Source organism: Erinaceus europaeus, chromosome 21, assembly GCF_950295315.1.
Source record: "Erinaceus europaeus chromosome 21, mEriEur2.1, whole genome shotgun sequence".
Classification (NCBI taxonomy): Eukaryota; Metazoa; Chordata; class Mammalia; order Eulipotyphla; family Erinaceidae; genus Erinaceus; species Erinaceus europaeus.
The window spans coordinates 42,865,238-42,887,293 of NC_080182.1; the positions used below are offsets into that span (position 1 = coordinate 42,865,238).

At 51.6% G+C, this 22,056-nt stretch overlaps 1 protein-coding gene across 1 annotated transcript in view; it reads right to left on the minus strand.

The window, feature by feature from the left end:
- The window catches only part of LOC132535239 (uncharacterized), a 104,533-nt gene that overhangs the window by 76,693 nt on the left and 5,784 nt on the right, over window positions 1–22,056 (minus strand). The window contains exons 6-9 of the mRNA XM_060180223.1: window positions 20,870–20,976; window positions 20,325–20,401; window positions 17,944–18,004; window positions 16,836–16,897 (exon numbers count right to left, since the gene is read on the minus strand). Of these exons, the coding sequence (XP_060036206.1) occupies window positions 16,836–16,897; window positions 17,944–18,004; window positions 20,325–20,401; window positions 20,870–20,976 (307 nt within the window). The remainder of the gene's footprint in view (window positions 1–16,835; window positions 16,898–17,943; window positions 18,005–20,324; window positions 20,402–20,869; window positions 20,977–22,056) is intronic.

Here is a 22,056-nt window from a genome sequence, read left to right on the forward strand (position 1 = left end):
CACCGGGGGGATATACACCGGGGGACATACACCAGGGGGACATACACTGGGGAGACATACACTGGGGGGACATACACTGAAGGAACATACACCGAGGGACATAAACCGGGGGTAAATACACCGGGGGTATATACACCGGGGGACATACACCGGGAGGACATACACAGAGGGGACGTACACCAAGGGGACATACCCGAGGGCCATACACCAAGGGACATACACCTGGGGGACATACACCGGGGGTACATAAACCAGGGGTACATACACTGGGGGGACATACACCGGGGGGACATACACTGGGGGGACATACACTGGGTGGACATACACCAGGGGGACATACACTGGGGGAACATACACTGGGGTACATACACAGGTGGGACACACACAGGGGGGAAATACACCCGGACACATACACCAGGGGGACATACACTGGGGAGACATACACTGGGGGGACATACACTGAAGGAACATACACTGAGGGACATACACAATGAGTAAATACACCGGGGGTATATACACCAGGGGACATACACCGTGGGGACATACACAGAGGGGACGTACACCAAGGGGACATACACTGGGGGCCATACACCAGGAGGACATACACCAGGGGAACATACACTATGGGTACATAAACGGGAGGGACATACACTGGGGGGACATACACCGGGGGGACATACACCAGGGGTAAACACACCGGGGGGACATACACCGTGGGTAAATACACCGGGGGTAAATACACAGGGGGGACATACACTGTGGGTAAATACACCAGGGGTAAATACACCAGGGGGACATACACCAGGGGGACATACACCAGGGGGACATACGCTGGGGTGATATACACGGGGGGACATACACCGGGGGTAAATACACCGCGGGGACATACACCAAGGGTAAATCTCCGGGGGTAAATACACTGGGGGGACATACACCGGAAGAACATACACCTGAGGTCATTCACAGGGGGGCATACACCGGGGGTAAATACAACGGGGGGACATACACCAGGGGAACATACACTGGGGGGACATACACCGGGGGACATACACCGGGGGAGACATAAACCGGGGGGACATACACTGGGGGTAAATACACCAGGGGGACATATACCGGGAGAACATACACGAGGGGACATACACCGGGGACATACAACGGGGGTAAAAAGAACGGGGTGACATACACCAGGGGGACATACACGGGGGGACATACACCGGGGGGTTATACACCGGGGGGAAATACACAGGGGGGATATACACGGGGGGACATACACCGGGGGACATACACTGTAGGGAAATACACCGGGGGGGATATACACGTGGAGACATATACAGGGGACATACACCAGAGGTAAATACACCGGGGGTAAATACATCATGGGTCGTACACCGGGGGGACATACATCGGGGAGACATACATCCGGGGAATAACCCGGAGCCATACACCGGGGGACATACACCAGGGGTAAATACACCGGTGGTAATACACTGGGAGGACATACACAGTGGGACATAAATGGGGGGACATACATCAGTGGGACATAAACCAGGGGTATATACACCAGGGGGACATACACCAGGGGGATATACACCGGGGGGACATATACCGGGGGGACATACACCGGGGGGACATACACCAGAAGGACATACACTGGGGATAAATACACCCGGGGGATATACACCTGGGACATACACCGGGAAAATACACTGGTGTTAACAACACTGGGGGGACATACACCCGTGGGACATAAACCGTGGGTAAATGCACCGGTGGGACATACACAGAGGGACATACACCGGGGGAATACTCACTGGAGGACATACACCGGGGGGACATACACCGGGGGAACATATACTGGTGGGAATTACATCGGGGGTAAATACACTGGGGGGCCATACACAAGGGGAACATGCACCAGGGGGATTACACCGGGGGACATACACTGGGGTAAATATACTGGGGTGTCATACACCGGGGGGACATACACCGGGGACATACCCTGGGGGGGCATACACCTGTGGTACTTACACCAGGGGGACATACACCGGGGGACATACACCGTGGGACATACACCAAGGGGACATACACCGGGGGGGTCATACAGCTGGGTACATACACACGGGGGACATACACCAGGGTGACAACACCAGGGGTACATACACCAGGGGGACATACACCGGGAGTAAATACACCGGGGGGATATACACTGTGGTGATATAAACGTGGGGACATACACTAGGGGGACATACACCAGGGGTACATACACCAGGGGTAAATACACCAGTGGGACATACACTGGGGGTAAATAAACCGGGGGTAAATAGACCGGAGGGACATACACCGGGAGAACATACAACGGGGGAATATACACCAAGAGACATACACCGGGGAGAAATACAACCGGGGGCATACACCGGGAGACATACACTGGGGGGACATACACCAGGGGGACATACAACGGAGGAAATACACCGGGGGGACATACACCGGATGGACATACACCGGGGGGGGGTAAATACACTGGAGAAACATACACCGGGGGGAAATATACCGGGAGTAAATACACAGGGGTAAATACACCGGGGTGTCATACACTGTGGGGACATATACTCTTGGGTAGTTGCCATCTCCCCCTGGCTTCTGCTTAACCATATGCCTATATAGGGATTTTACTGATCCAAAGCTTTGGTCTATTTACATAAATCACTTTTACATAAAGCACTCCAGGGCATTGGTGGTTCTATGATAGGATTCTCTCCTGCTCCACCCCCTCCTTGTCACACACTGATCCCTTCTTTGTCACACTCTGATTTTCACCAGTCACTTTTCTCTCCACCCTCTCTATATCACATCCTGTTTCCACCCTACTTGGAGAGTATAAAAACAGCTGCTCTTCTGATTAAAGACACTTGGAAATTGCTTTCCGGCTCCGAGAGTTCCAGAGTGTATCTCCTGCGGAAGTTGGTGCAGCACGAGTTCCTGATCCCTCTCCCACACAGCAGCCTAGATCAGCTCCAGTTGAGTTCTCTCCAACCCAGAGAGCACTAGCTCGGGAAGAAGTACCCTCAGGCTATCCCGGCATCTGGCGCCTGAACAGGGACCTGTAAGCAGCAGATTTACAAGAAGACATCTTAGATAAGTACACACCTTTTGGGTATCTGCAATATTGTGTTAAGGCACTGTGATTTTTTTTCTTTCTTATTGTTTTCCGGAGATCTTTCACCATGGAAAATCTTTTCCAAATCCTGCATTCTTTTTCCAGTATACAATTTTTATGTATCTGGGACATTTTTCTCGGGGCTTCACCTTATATCCTGTTGATCATCATAGCAGCTTTTAAGGGATATATAGGTCAACCTCTCAAAAGGCTTAAGGACCTAGAGGCTGAGGTCAAAGAGATAAAGGAAGTAATCATAGAACTTAACCAGCACCTTAAAAACAAGAAGAATCAAAGGCCTGTCGTGATCTTGACCCACCCTAATTCCTCTGCATCTTGCCCTGAGGCCCCTATTTTGGCATCTTGCCCTGAGGCCCCTATTTTGACAGACACGTGTCCGAATTCTCCTTTGGACTCCACAGCCACTTCTTCGGCCACCCCCATTTTGGCAGAAACGTGTCCGGAACCTCCTGCTGCCTCCACAGCTGCTTCTTCACCCCACCCTGTTTTGATAGACACATGTCCGAATTCTCCTGTAGCCTCCAAAACCACTTCTTCGGCCACTTGTCCAGAAGTTTCCACTTTGATGACTCCTCCTACCGCTACACACTTATCAGAGCAAGTCCACACATTTCCGGTCAATGTTGCCCCCAATAGACAAAAACCTCAGGCCTGGTATCCATATTCCGCCACAGACCTGAAGGAACTACGCCAGGCTATCAAAGATGACGGTGTTCATGCCCCATGGACCAGGTCCATTTTACAAGGCCTGCTTCAGAACCTTAATACCCCTCAAGATTGGAGAGATGTGACTCGTGCTACGCTCCCAGGCTCCCTCTTCCTGCAATGGGAGGCATTCTTTCGTGACAAATGTTTACAACAATCGCGGAAAAATATTCAAAATCAGCCAGAGGGTAATTTTGATGCATTGTTTGGAACAGGCCAATTAGAAACAGGGATTCAACAGGCGGAAGCCAAGTTTCCAGCGGGGTATTTTGATCAAGTACGCCTGTGTGCATTAAAAGCATGGGAGCGATTAACACCACCCATGGGATCAGCCTCAGCCCCCATTCTCTCCCTGCAACAAGAACCTGATGAATCCCTCGCTAAATTCATTGCCAGGGTCCAGTCGAGTTTGGAAAGGAAGATTTATAATCCTGACGCTCGTTTTCTCCTTCAGCGATCCATAGTCTGGGATGGAATGCTTCCGCATTTTCGACAGGCCTGTATCACTCTTAAAAACGAACACCCAGATACTTGGATTCTAGCTACACAGGATCTCAGATCAAGCTCTTTTCAAGGACCTATGTTACAGGCCTATGCAGCTACCTTACATAAGCAAAAAGGAGCTTGCTTTCAGTGCGGTCGCCAAGGGCATTGGCATAACCAATGTCCAGAAAATAGACCGCGACCCCGCCTCCAGTCAGGGCGACCCCACCTCCAGTCAGGGCGACCCCACCTCCAATCAGGGCAACCCCGCCTCCAGACAGGGAATCAGAGACCACGAATGCCTTGTCCCAGATGCCAGAAAGGATTTCACTGGAGGAGAGATTGTTGGTCAAGGTTCCATAGGAATGGCACGCCTCTGCCAAATGTAAACAGGGATTTAAACTAGGTATGGGGCTTCCCTTAGCCCCGCCCCCAAGAGGGAAGGAAGCAGGTCGCCCACTTGGTGCTGTGCCCTTCTTCCACAAACAGAAGCCCAGCTTGGGACCCAATCCATCGCTACACCCACCACGCCAAGTAACAATAACAGAGGGTGAGCAGAAGGAGGAACCCGCGGTATGTGGGAACTTCCAGCATAGAAATAACCGGCTGGAGCAAGAGAACAGCTCGAATTCAGAGCCTGAGATTTTATGGACCACCCCTGTTTTAGAAAGGGGTCACCCAACTATGACAGTAAAGATTGGTAATATTCCTTTTAAATGTTTGATTGACACGGGAGCAGATACGACAATATTAAGACAAGCAGAGGTTCCCCAGAGTTGGGAACTCCTCCCAGGACCACGCTTACATGGTGTTGGAGGATTGACTCAGGCATTCCGCACACGAGATTCCCTTGTGTGGGAAGATCCAGAAGGGACTACCGGATGCTTTCAGCCTTTAATAGCTTATATAAGCACCAATTTATTGGGAAGAGACTTGCTGGAATCTTTAGATGTAGTGATATCCTCAGACACCTCTGCAGGACACCACACTCACTCCTGTGAGACTGCTAGACCCAACCAGCACCCCCAATACTAACTGCCACTGTTCGTAACAGAACTCCCCGCTTAGATTGGCTTTCTAATGAGCCTGTCTGGGTGGAACAGTGGCCTTTGCCTAGGGAGAAGCTAGAAATTTTTAAAAAACTCGTCCAAGAGCAGTTATCTTTGGGACACATTCGTCATTCTCGGAGCCCATGGAATACTCCAGTCTTTGTAATTAAAAAGCGCTCAGGAAAATGGCACCTCCTCCAAGATCTTCGTGCAGTTAATAAAACCATGCAGGTTTGGGGCTCCCCCCAAAGGGGTTTGCCTCTTGCTTCCGCAATTCCCACAGGAATTCCAATCATAGCTATTGATATACAGGATTGTTTTTTCTCTATTCCCTTACACCCACAAGATTGTAAACGTTTTGCTTTCTCTGTTCCTTCTATTAATAATGCCAGCCCTGCCGATAGATTTGAATGGGTGGTACTGCCCCAGGGCATGGCTAATAGTCCTACTATTTGTCAAGAGGTTGTTAAATCTGCCCTTTTCCCATATATTCATAAGGGCCTTAAGGTTTTTCATTATATGGATGACGTGTTAATATGGGGAGAATTAGATACAGATCTCTCCGCCCTACGTGATTTTCTAATCCCTGCCTTAAAGAGAAGTGGACTTAATGTAGCTCCTGAGAAGATACAGCTAATCCCTCCAATATCTTTCTTAGGCTCAGAGATTTCCCTAACGCAGATTCGTCCTTTAAAACCTTGTGTTACTTTTCCTTCTAATCTCACTCTTGCTTCTTTACAAAGTTTTCTTGGAAATTTGAATTGGCTTAGGCAGTATCTTTATCTGCCTACGAGCTCCCTGCAACCACTGTTCGATCTGTTAAAAGGAAACAAACAGCCCTCCTCAAAGCGTATGTTAACCCCCGAAGCATCCTTGGCTCTGGAAAAAGTTAACCAGGCTCTCCAGGACATGCACCTCGTTCGATTCTCCCCCTCCTCTCCAGTAAATCTTCTAATCTTTAACTCCACCCCCACGGTAGTGGGGGCATTGTGGCAGAAACATGGCATTCTCGAATGGCTTCATACGCCAGTAGGCGGAATTCCAAGTCTCCTTACCGAGATTGATGCCTTAGCATTTATGGTTCGCCAAGGAAGAAACAGATCGGTTCAGGTCTTAGGAAGGGAACCAGATTCAATCATTCTTCCCTTTTCTCTCACTGATACAGAATGGCTCATACGCCACCATTCTCGTTTTGCCATAAGTTTAATGGGTTTTCCAGGACAATTAGATAATCATTTTCCCTCTAATAATTTGATAGCTTCTTTACCTCTGTTGCCTCTACTAGTACCTAAACTTTTCTCTCGAGATCCCATCCCCTCTGCTCCTACAGTGTTCACTGATGGTGGAAAAAAGGGAGCTGCTGCCCTTATATATTATCCAGACCAGCAATACCCCAAACCTCTCTTTACTGAACTTCCTGATAATTCCCCTCAGTACAAAGAACTTTATGCTGTTTTCCTTGCATTAAAAGCTGTACCAGAATCCTTCAACCTTTTTTCTGACAGTGTGTATACTGTTAACTTACTTCCATGGCTTGCTTGATCTTATGTAAGAATTGATGACAACCCACTTTCTCCTCTTTTAATTCAAATTGCCTCTATGCTCTGTTCTCGAACCCATCCACTGTATGTTCAGCACCTACATTCCCACAGCCCTCTTCCTGGTCCCCTGTCCGAAGGGAATGCTGCTGCTGACCGCCTTGCCTCCACAGGAATTCTCCTAGCCTCTGTCTCTAATCCTGCTGACTTTCATTCCCTAACCCATGTTAATCTTAAAGGTCTTCGAGCTCGATTTCCTGATATTCCTCTGCCACAGTTAAAACGTATTCTTGCTACATGTTCCTCCTGTGCAGGTCTAATCAAAACACCTGCTATTCAGACTCTGGGGGTTAATCCTCGAGGTTTAAAAGCCAACGCTCTTTGGCAAATTGATGTTACCCACATACCTAACTTTGGCAAACAAAAATATGTGTTCGTCTCAATTGATACCTTCTCTAAGTTTATGTGGGCTACAGCTCAGACTGGAGAAAACTCAAAAAAGCTTATAAGCCATATGCTCTCCTGTTTTGCTGTAATGGGCTTACCTCTTCAACTTAAAACGGATAATAAACCTGCTTTTACCAGCAAACAATTTAAAGATTTTTGTTCCCTCTGGAACATTACTCATACTACAGGCATTCTGTATAATCCACAGGGACAAGGCATTGTTGAGAGGGCCCATCAAACTCTTAAGGCTCAATTAAATAAAGAAAAAGGGGAAATGTACCCCCCTAATATCCAGCTGTCAAAAGCCTTAACTACATTAAATCTCTTTAATATTTACAAAAACTCCGACCAACCTCCTATAATTCTTCATTGGCAAACACCGCCCACCCTCCCAGCTATTAAAGTCAAATGGAAAGACCCACTTGATAAAATTTGGAAAGGACCTGACCCCCTGTTGACTATGGGGAGGGGTTTCGCATGTATTTTTCCACAAAATTACTCCAAGCCTGTTTGGGTTCCTGCCCGCCATGTCCGGCAATACCCACATGATGGCGCTGATATCCCTGAAGAACAAGAAACACTGCAAGAAGACTGGCTGCAAGAGGACTGGCTACAGGATGCACCCCAGGATCCATAATACAGCATGGCAGAATCAAAAAAAAAAATCTGATTCACAGAACTTCCCCCCCCCGAATGAATGTCTTATGCTATGACTGGCCAGTTGTTTTGTGAGTGAGTGAGTGAGTGAGTGAAAAAAAAAATTGAGTGACCAAAATTTTTGTATGACCCATTGTGCTCAGAGTACTCTGAAAGTTAACTGACTTTATATCAAACGGCTGGACGCAGCCATGGTTTCTGGAGACGTCCAGAAACAGTCCAAAAATTGTTCATTCCCCCTTTTGATTTCTTTTTTAAGTCTTGATACCAATATGAAATGTTTAGTCTTAAACTGTGTGAGTAAAGATGGTTCAACTATGACAGTAGTTCTAAATTCACATTTGAAATGATATATCTTATTTACAAGTTTTTCTCCTGTGTGTTATAAACTATATGTTTAATATGCGTGTTTCAAGTTTGGTAAACATTAACTTAACAGTTAAATTGTAACTTCGAAGTTACATTTTTACGAGAAGAGGTAAAATCAATTCATTTAAGTAACTGAGTGTTTAAGGTAAAACTCTAAATATTCAATGTGACAATTCATCATCTCCTAAGTTAAAATACAGATTCTCTATACAGGACATTTTTGGAGGGCCCCCAAAAATGTCCTGTAAGCTATCTTGTGGAAATTAATCCACAACAAATTTGGCATCAATCTGATATTGTAAATGTACCAAAAAAAAATTGTCACTAAAATGTGTTAACTCTAGTAACCTGAGTTTGCTTAAAAACCCAATGTAAAAATAGTCAAGAATCAATATATGTAACTTAAACTCGGTATGAAAACTTTGCTATATAAAGACTGCTACATGAGGTCACGTAAGATGACCTTTACACAAAATTATAAAGATACCTAAACCAGTTATAATCATTGAGTTATCAATTGTAGTAAACTTCTAATTTGTTACAAAGTTTTTTCATAAGTAATTGACTACAGCTATGACAAGCCTTCGCATAAAGAAGCATCTGCTCATATAGAATCCCCAGAAATCCATCTTGGACCCCTGACCTCTGACATCACCCACAATTACAGCCATCCCCAGAAACCCATGATGTGACCTGACACGATCTGGAGAACCTGATTCACAGACTCCGAAGGACAAGACTTTCCTACTGCCTTTCTCTCAACCATCGGTGTCTGCTCTTCCTGCTTCTGTTTCGCCCATCATGTTTTGGCGGTTCCAGGTCACTCTCTACAGAGAAGAAAAGTTCCGGTGGCCATCCTCCTCCATCAAGATAGACGTGTGGCATTTATTTCCTGGCCATTGACATTGGACTGATGCTTCTATAGAACTTGCTGGACACTCCTTTTATACTGCTGGACTTCTTGAAGAATGACTGTAGCAGTTCATAGAACTTACCGCCAGCTGACTCGGGATTTTGCAATGCCAGATCACCCCTCTAGCCCCTCGGCTTATCAGGCCCCCACTCCTCCACCCATCAGGCTCACTCTGTCTCTTGCTACTCTTACTTATCCCTCCCTGTCTTGTGCTAGTTATTTTTGAAGACACTTACACACTATCATTCTGCTTTCTTCCCAACAGGTTTCCGTTCACCCCTACACTGCTATTCCCCTGACAGAGATGAAGCCTTTTACAGACATTGACCCAGTTATATATGGCCATTAAGTAAGAGGAAGATGTTGGGGAATTGTGAGGATATGGTTGAGCTTGGAAGGGCTTGAGCCTGAGGGATGTGTCAATCCTGTTAGTCTCTCTCTCCACGGAGAGGTTGAGCAAGGAGGGACAGTAGAACCCCAAAAAAGGTGTGCCTCTTATCAGTCTCCCTGCCTCACAAAGTGCCCCGCACTCCTGATACTATGGCAAAAAGTTAAAAAGAAAGGGGGAGATGTTGGGTAGTTGCCATCTCCCCCTGGCTTCTGCTTAACCATATGCCTATATAGGGATTTTACTGATCCAAAGCTTTGGTCTATTTACATAAATCACTTTTACATAAAGCACTCCAGGGCATTGGTGGTTCTATGATAGGATTCTCTCCTGCTCCACCCCCTCCTTGTCACACACTGATCCCTTCTTTGTCACACTCTGATTTCACCAGTCACTTTTCTCTCCACCCTCTCTATATCACATCCTGTTTCCACCCTACTTGGAGAGTATAAAAACAGCTGCTCTTCTGATTAAAGACACTTGGAAATTGCTTTCCGACTCCGAGAGTTCCAGAGTGTATCTCCTGCGGAAGTTGGTGCAGCACGAGTTCCTGATCCCTCTCCCACACAGCAGCCTAGATCAGCTCCAGTTGAGTTCTCTCCAACCCAGAGAGCACTAGCTCGGGAAGAAGTACCCTCAGGCTATCCCGGCAATATACCAGGGGACATACACCGGGGGAACATACACTTTGGGAACATACACTAGGGAACATACACCGGGGGGACATTCATTGGTGGGACATACAACGGAGGAAATACACCAGGGGGGAAATACACTGGAGAAACATACACCGGGGGAAATACACCGGGAGTAAATACACAGGGGTAAATACACCGGGGTGTCATACACCGGGGGGACATATACCGGGGGACATACACCGGGGGAACATACACTTTGGGGACATAAACTGGGGAACATACACCATGGGTGACATTCTTCGGTGGGACATACACTGGTGGACATAGAACGGGGGACATAGACCGGGGGGACATAGACCGGGGGTAAATACACCGGGGGGACATACACCGGGGGGACATAGACCAGGGGACATACACCGGGGGACATACACCGGGGGACATAGACCAGGGGACATACACCGGGGGGACATACTCCGGGGTAAATACAGCTGGGGGAGACACATGGGGGGACATACACCAGGGGGGACATAAACCAATGGGTAAATACACTGGGGGTAAATACATCTGGGGGACACACACCGGGGGGACATACACCGGGGGGACATACATCGGGGGACATACACTTGGGGTAAATACATCGGGGGTAAATAAACCGGGAGTACATTAACTGTTGATAAATACACCAGGTGTAAATACACCGGGGGGATATACACTGGGGGGACATAGACCAGCGGGGACATTCTCCAGGGGACATAGACAGTGGGACATACACCAGGTTGACAACACCTGGGGGACATACACCGGGGATAAATACACAGGGGGGACATACACAGTTGGGACATACACCAGGGGGACAAACATCGCGGGGGGGAATACAACGGGGGTACATACAACAGGGGAACATACACCATGGGGACATTCAACAGGGGAAATACACAGGGGGGAAATACACCGTGGTAGATACACCAGGGATAAATCGCCAGGGGGGACATACACCAAGGCGACATACACAGGGGAGAGATACACCAGGGGACATACACCGGTGGAGACATACACCGGGGGAACATACACCAGGAGACATACACCAGGGGTACATACACCGGAAGACATACACCGGGGGTAAATACAACGGGGGGACATACACCAGGGGGATATACACCGGGGGCACAACACCAGGAAACATACACCGGGAGACATATACCTGGGAAAATACACAGGGGGACATACACCGGGTGTAAATACACCAGGGGGCGACATACACCGGAGGGACATACACCAGGGGAAAATTCACCGGGGGGACATACTCCGGGGTGACATACACCGGGGGACATACCCTGGGGGGCATACACCTGCGGTACATACACCAGGGGGACATACACCTAGGGATATATACTTGGGGGACATACACCGTGGGACATACACCGGGGGAAATACACCGGGGGAACATACACCGGGGGTAAATACACCGGGGCGACATACACTGGAGGGATATACACTGGGGGACCTACACCGGGGGGACATACCCCGGAGGGACATCCACCAGGGGGACGTACACAGGGGGTATACACAGGGGACATACACCGGGGGGACATACACCAGGGGGACATACACAGGAGGAACATACATGGAGGGGACATACACCGGTGAACATATACCAGGGGGACCTACACCGGGGGGACATACACTGGGGGTTTATACACTGGGGAGAAATACACCGGGGGAGACATACACCGGGGGGACATACACCGGTGGTAAATACACCGGGGGACATACACAGGGGGACATACACTGGGGTGACATACACCAGGGGGATATATACCGGGGGACATACACCAGGGGGACTTACACTAGGGGGATATACACAGGGCGACATACACCAGGGGGACATACAAGAGGGGGATATATACCGGGGGACATACACCGAGGGGACATACACCTGGGGGATATACACTGGGGAACATACACCGGGGGGACATACACCGGGGGGGACATACACCGGGGGGACATGCACTGTGGGGACATACACCGGGAGACATACAATGGGGGTCATACACCGGGGGGACATACACCAGGGGGACATACACTCGGGGGACATACACCGGGGGGATAAACAACGGGGGACATACACCAGGGGGACATACATCGAAGGAACATACACCAAGGGACATACACCGGGGCGACATACACCGGGAGACATACAACAGGGGGACATACACCAGGGGACATACACCGGGGGGACATACACCGGGGATAAATACACAGGGGGGACATACACAGTTGGGACATACACCAGGGCGAAATACATCAGGGGGGAATACAACGGGGGTACATACAACAGGGGGACATACACCATAGGGACATTCAACGGGGGAAATACACAGGGGGGAAATACACTGTGGTAGATACACAAGGGGTAAAATCGCCGGGGGGGACATACACTGGGGCGACATACACAGGGGGGAGATACACGGGGGGACATACACCAGGGTGACATACACCGAGGGACATACACAGGGGGTACATACAACGGGGGGACATACACCAGGGGGATATACACCGGGGGGACAGACACCGGGAACATACACCGGGGGGACAGACACCGGGGGGACATAAACCGGGGAAAATACACAGGGGGACATACACCGAGGGGACATACACCGGGTGTAAATACACCGGGGGTGACATACACCAGAGGGATATACACCAGGGGAAAATTCACCAGGGGGACATACCCCGGGGGGGCATACACCTGGGGTACATACACCAAGGGGACATACACCTAGGGATATATACTTGGGGGACATACACCGTGGGACATACACCGGGGGGACATACACCGGGGGTAAATACACCGGAGGGATATACACCGGGGGACCTACACTGGGGGGACATACCCCAGAGGGACATACACCAGGGGGACATACACGGGGGTATATACACGGGGGACATACACCGGGGGGACATACACTGGAGGGACATACATGGAGGGGACATACACTGGTGAACATATACTGGGGTGACCTACACCAGGGTGACGTACACGGGGGGACATACACCGGGGGGTTATACAACGGGGGGGAAATACACCGGGGGAGATATACACCAGGGGGACATACACCGGTGGTAAATACACTGGGGGACATACACAGGGGTCATACACCGGGGGGACATACACCAGGGGAATATACACCGGGGGAGATACACTGGGGGGACATACACCAGGGTGATATACACCGGGGGACATACACCGGGGGGATATACACCAGGGGAGACATACACCAGGATGACATACACTGGGGGGACATACACCCGTGGGACATACACCGGGGGGGAAACACCAGGGGACATACACAGGGTACATACACGGAAGGACAAACACCCAGGGGACATACACCTGGGGGACATACACCGGGGGGACATAACCCGAGGGACATACACTGGGGGACATACACCAGGGGGACATACACTGGGGGGACTTACACCGGGGGGACATACACTGGGGGAACATACACCGGGAGGACATACACCGGGGGATATACACCGGGGCTAAATACACCGGAGGTAAATACACGGGGGGTAAATAAACAGGGGGTAAATACAACTGGGGGACATACACCGGGGGTAAATACACAGGGGGGTAAATACACCGTAGGGACATACACCGGGGGGAAATAAACCAGGGCTAAATACACTGGGGGGACAAAAACCTGGGGAACATACAATGGGCGGACATACACCGGGGGTAAATACAACGGGGGGATATACAACGGGGATAAATACACCAGGGAGACATACACCGTGGGGACATACACGGGGGGGTAAATACACTGGGAGGACATACACAGGGGGGGGATACAAAGGGTTACATACACCAGGGGGACGTACACCACGGGAACATACACCGGAGTAGATACAACAGGGGTAAAATCACAGGGAGAAATACACCAGGGGGACATACACCGGGGGGACATACACCGGGTGTATATACACTGGGGGATATACACCAGGGGACAACACCGATGGGACATACACCGGGGGTTATACACCTTGGGACATACACCTAGGGGACATACACCTGAGGGACATACACCATGGGACATGCACCAGGGGACATTAACCTGGGGGACATACACCGGGGGGACATACACTGGGGGGAAATTCCCCGGGGGGACATACACCAGAGGGATATACACCGGGGGGACATTCACTGGGGAGATATACACGGTGGGACATAAACCAGGGGACATACACCGGGGTTAAATATACCGGGGGTAAATACACCGGGGGGACATACAGCGGGGGGATATACATGGGGGGACATACACCGGTGGGACATACACGGGGGGGGGACATACACTGGGGGGGTCATAGAGAGGGTGGACATACACTGGAGGACATACACAGGGAGTAAATACACAGGGGGTAAATACACCGGGGGGACATACACCGGGGGTAAATTCACTGGGGTAAATACACTGGGGGGACATACACCAGGGGGACATACACCAGGTGGATATACATGGGGGGACATACACCGGGGAACATGCACTGGGGGGACATACAACAGGGGGACATACACCAGGGGGAATACACCTGGGGGTTATACACCAGGGACATAAACCGGGGGGACATATACCGGGGGGACATACACCTGGGGGTACATAAAATGGGGGAACAAACACCGGGAGACATAAACCGGGGGTAAATACACCTGGGGTAAGTAAACCGGAGGGACATACACTGGGGGGACATACAACGGGGGGCAAATACACCAGGGGTAAATACACCGGGGGACATACACCGGGGATAAATTCATTGGGGGTAAATAAACAAGGGGGGACATACACCAGGGGGACATACACCGGGGGGACATACACTGGCAGGACATACACCGGGGGTATATACACGGGGGATATACACCGGGGAACATACAACGTGGTTACATACACTGAGGGGACATACACCGGGGGGACATACACCAGGGGGACATACACCGGGGGATATACACCGGGAGGACATACAGCAGAAGGACATACACCGGGGGGACATACACCAGTGGGGACATACACCGGGGGACATACACTGGGGGACATACACTGGGGGTAAATACACCGGTGGGGATATACCTGGGGGACATACACCGGGGTAAATACACCAGAAGTAAATACACTGCGGAGACATACACCAGGTGGACGTACACCGGGGGCACATACACCGGGGGGACATACACTGGGGTGAACATACACTGGGGGAAATACACCCGGGGGACATACACCGCAGGAAATACACAAGGGGACATACACCGGGGGGACATACACCGGGGGGACATACACCAGGGGGACATACACCAGGGGGACGAACACCGGGGGCGACATACACCGGTGGTAAATACACTGGTGGGACAATCACCGGGGGGAGATACACCAGGGGACATACACCGGGGGAACATACTGCGGGGGACATACACTGTTGGGGACATGCACCAGGGGGACATAAACCTGGGGGACATAAATTGGGGGACATATACCAGTGGGACATACACAGGGGGGATATACATCGGGGGACATACACCGGGTTGACATACACCGGGGGTATAAACCGGGGGGACATACACTGGTGGGACATACACCAGGGGTAAATACACCAGGGGACATACACCAGTGGGACATACACAGGGGGGATATACACCAGAGGACATACACTGGGGGGATATACACCAGTGGGACATACACTGGGGACATACACCAGGGGGACATACACTGGTGGGACATACACCTGAGGACACACCCTGGGAGGACATACACCGGGGGGACATCTCCAGGGGGACCTACACTGGGGGGGACATACACCAGGGGATATACACTGGGGGGGACATATACCGGAGGGACATACACCGGGGGGACATACACCGGAGGGACATACAATGGTGGACATAAATCAGGGGGGACATACACTGGGAGCGATATACACTGAGGAGAAATACCCATGGGGGACATACACCGGGGGACATACACTGGGGGGACATACACCGGGGGGACATACACCGGGAGTAAATTCACCAGGCGTAAATACTCTGGGGGGACGTACACCAGGGAGACATACAACAGGGGGAAAGACACTGGGGGGACATACACCAGGGGGGACATACACCGGGGGACATACACTGGGGGACATACACCGGGGTAAATACACCAGAAGTAAATACACCGGGGGGGACATACACCAGGGGCACATACATCGGGGGGACATACACAGGGGGAGATACACCGGGAGACACACACCAGTTGGACATACTGCGGGAGACATACAACGTGGGGGACATACACTGGGGTACATACACTGGGGTGAACGTACACCGGGGGAAATACACCCGGGGGACATACACTGCGGGAATTACACAAGGGGACATACACCGGTGGTAAATACACCGGGGGGACATTCACTGGGGGGAGATACACAGGGGGACATACAACGGGGGAACATACTGCGGGGGACATACACCGTTGGGGACATGCACCAGGGGGACATAAACCTGGGGGACATATACCGGGGGACATAAATTGGGGGACATATACCAGTGGGACATACACAGGGGGGATATACATCGGGGGACATACACCGGGGGTATAAACCGGGGGGACATACACTGGTGGGACATACACCAGGGGTAAATACACCAGGGGACATACACCAGTGGGACATACACAGGGGGGATATACACCAGGGGACATACACTGGGGGGACATACACCAGTGGGACATACACTGGGGGACATACACCAGGGGGACATACACTGGTGGGACATACACCTGAGGACACACCCTGGGAGGACATACACCGGGGGGACATCTCCGGGGGGACCTACACTGGGGGGGACATACACCGGGGGATATACACTGGGGGGGGACATATACCGGAGGGACATACACCGGGGGGACATACACCGGAGGGACATACAATGGTGGACATACATCAGGGGGGACATACACTGGGAGCGATATACACTGAGGAGAAATACCCATGGGGGACATACACCGGGGGACATACACTGGGGGGGCATACACCGGGGGGACATACACCGGGAGTAAATTCACCAGGCGTAAATACTCTGGGGGGACGTACACCAGGGAGACATACAACAGGGGGAAAGACACTGGGGGGACATACACCTTGGGGACATATACTGGTGGACATACACCGGGAGGACATACAGCAGGGGGACATACACTGGGGGACATACACCGGGGTAAATACACCAGAAGTAAATACACCGGGGGGACATACACCAGGTGGACGTACACCGGGGGGGACATACACCAGGGGCACATACATCGGGGGGACATACACAGGGGGAGATACACTGGGAGACACACACCGGTTGGACATACTGCGGGAGACATACAACGTGGGGGACATACACTGGGGTACATACACTGGGGTGAACGTACACCGGGGGAAATACACCCGGGGGACATACACTGCGGGAATTACACAAGGGGACATACACCGGGGGGACATTCACTGGGGGGAGATACACAGGGGGACATACACTGGCGGAACACACCGCGGGGGACATACACCGTTGGGGACATACACCAGGGGGACATAAACATGGGGGACATATACCGGGGGATATAAACTGGGGGACATACACCAGTGGGACTTACACCGGGGGGACATACACCGGGGGTATACACCGGGGGGACATACAATGGTGGGCCATACACCGGGGGTAAATACACCAGGGGACATACACCAGTGGGACATACACAGGGCGGATATACACCAGGGGACATACACCGGGGGGACATACACCAGTGGGACATACACCGGGGGACATACACCAGGGGGACATACACCGGGGGGACATACACCTGAGGACACACCCTTGGAGGACATACACCGGGGGGACATCTCGGGGGGGGACCTACACCGGGAGGACATACACCAGGGGATATACACTGGGAGGGGACATACACCGGAGGGACATACACCAAGGGGACATACAACGGTGGACATACATCAGGGGGGACATACACTGGGGGCGACGTACACTGGGGGGAGTACCCCTGGGGGACATACACCGGGGGACATACACCGGGGGACATACACCGGGGGGACATACACTGGGAGTAAATTCAGCAGGCGTAAATACACTGGGGGGACGTACACCAGGGGGACATACAACAGGGAGACAGACACTGGGGGGACATAAACCTTGGGGACATATACCAGGGGACATACACCGGGAGGACATACAGCAGGGGGACATACACCGGAGGGACATACACTGGGGGGACAACACCAGAAGTAAATACACCGGGGGGACATACACCAGGGGGACATACACCGGGGGGGGGACATACACCGGGGGCACATACATCGGGGGGACATACTCTGGGGGGAGATACACCGGGGGACATACACCTGGGGGACATACCGCGGGGGACATGCACCATGGGGGACATACACCGGGGTACATATGTTGTTTTCGATAGGTTATGTTGTTTTCGACTGGCTGGCTTCACGGGCGGGTAACAGACAACCAGGGACTTATGGTTGAGCTGTAGGCAGTATCTCTTTATTCATGCAGGACGCAGCACAATCTAAGACGAGCTAAGTTAAACTCAAAGTAAAGTAAAACTCACAATGCTGTCTTTATATATACTTGCCAAGTAGGGTGGAAACAGGATGTGACATAGAGAGGGTGGAGAGAAAAGTGACTGGTAAAAATCAGAGTGTGACAAGGAGAGGGCAGATTAGGCGAGAATCCTATCACTGAACTACAAATGCCCTGGAGGGAGGGTGGAACTTGTTAACAGTAAATAGAATGAAGTGATTATGTAAATAGAATAGTGTTAAGTAGGGGGGATTTAAACCAAATGAAACAGAAAGGGTCTCATGTATACCAACATACATACACTGGGGTGAATGTACACCGGGGGAAATACACCCGGGGGACAGACTCGGGGGGACATACACCGGGGGGAAATACAACAGGGGGACATACACCACGGGAAATACACCAGGGGAAATACATCGGGGGGACATATACTGGAGGGACATACACCGGGGGACATACACTGGGGGACATACACCAGGGGGACAAACACTGAGGGGGACATACACCGGGGGTAAATACACCAGGGGGACACACAATGGGGGGAAATATACTGGGGTACATACACTGTGGGGACATACACCGGGGTAAATACACCAAAGTAAATACACCGGGGGGGACATACACCTGGGGGATGTAAACCGGGGGGACATACACCGGGGGCACATACACCGGGGAGACATACCCCGGGAGGAAATAAACCGGGGGATATACACCGGAGGGACATACAACAGGGGGACATACACCAGAGGCATATACACCAGGAACATACACAGGGGGGACAAACACCGGGGGAAGATAAACCGGGGGTACATACACCGTGGGGACAAACAAAGGAGGGACATACTCTGGGATAAATACACCTGAAGTAAGTACACCAGAGGGGAACATACACCAGGGGGACGTACACTGGGGGTGACGTACACTGGAGGGAAATACCCCTAGGGGACATACACTGGGAGGACATACACCGGGAGTAAATTCACCAGGCATAAATACACTGGGAGGACGTACACCAGGGGGACATACAACAGGGGGACAGACACCGGGGGGATGTACACCTGGGGGACATATACCGGGGGACATACACCAGGAGGACATACAGCAGGGGGACATACACCAGGGGGACATAAACCGGGAGGACATACAACAGGGGGACATAAAGCAGGGGACATACACCGGGGGGACATACACCGGGGTAAATACACCAGATGTAAATACACCGGGGGTATATACATCAGGGGTTGTACACCAGGGGGGACATACACCAGGGGCACATACATCGGGGGACATATAACGGGGGGAGATACACCAGGGGACATACACCAGGGGGACATACCGTGGGGGACATACACCGTAGGGGACATACCACGGGGGACATACACTGAGGTGAATGTACACCAGGGGCAAATACACCTGGGGGACATAAACCGGGGGACATACACCAGGGGACATACACCGGGGGGACGTACACCAGGGGGACAACACCAGGGGAACATACCACGGGGAACATACACAGTGGGGGACATACACCGGGGGGACATACACCAGAGGGACAACACCAGGGGAACATACCACGGGGAACATACACAGTGGGGGACATACACCGGAGGACATACACTGGGGTGAACATAAACCAGGGAAAATACACCAGGGGGACATACACCACGGGAAAATACACCAGGGGAAATACACCGGGGGGACATACACTGGAGGGACATACACCGGGGGACATACACTGGGGGACATACACCAGGGGGACAAACACTGGTGGGGACATACACCGGGGGTAAATACACCGGGGAGACATACAGCAGGGGGAAATATACTGGGGGACATAAACCGGGGGGACATACACTGGGGTAAATACACCAAAATAAATACACCAGGGGGCACATACACCAGGGGGATGTACACCGGGGGGACATACACTGGGGACACATACACCGGGGAGACATACCCCGGTAGGAAATAAACCGGGGGATATACACCTGAGGGACATACAACAGGGGGACATACACCAGAGGCATATACACCGGGAACATACACAGGGGGGAAAAACACCGGGGGGAGATACACCGGGGGTACATACACCATGGGGACAAACAAAGGGGGGACATACTCTGCGATAAATACACCTGAAGTAAGTACACCAGGGGGGAACATACACCAGGGGGACGTACACTGGGAGGGATATACACCGGAGGCACATACACCGGGGGGACATACACCGGGGGGACATACACAGGGTGGTAATCCACCGGGGGATATACAACGGGGGGACATACAATGGGAGGACAAACACTGGGATAAATACACCGGGGATACATACACCAGGGGGATGTACACCGGTGGGGATATACACCGGGGGCACATACACCGGGGGAACATACAATGGGGGGAGACACACCAGGGGACATACACCGGGGGACATTACACGGTTGTAAATACACTGGGGGTAAATACACCGGGGGTAAATACACCGGGGAGACATACACCGGGGGGACATACACCGGGGGGACATACACCAAGGGAACATGTCCCGGGGGGGGCATAACCTGGGTACATACACCAGGGGGACATACACCATGGGGATATACACCGGGGGGACATACACCGGGGTACATACACCAGGGGGACATACACTGGGGGGACATACACCGGGGGGACTTACACTGGGTGATATACACGGGTGGACATACACTGGGGGGACATACACCTGGGGGACATACAACGGTGGGACAAACACGCTGGCTATATACACCAGGAGACATACACCGGTGGGACATACACCGGGGCGACATACACCGGGGGGACATACACCAGGGGGACATACACCAGGGGGACGAACACCGGTGGTAAATACACTGGGGGGACATTCACCGGGGGGAGATACAATGGGGGACATACACCAGGGGAACATACCGCGACATACACCGGGGGGACATACACCAATGGGACATACAACAGGGGGACAAACACCGGGGCGGACATACACCAGTGGTAAATACACCGGGGGGACATTCACTGAGGGGAGATACACTGGGGGACATACACCGGGGGAACATACC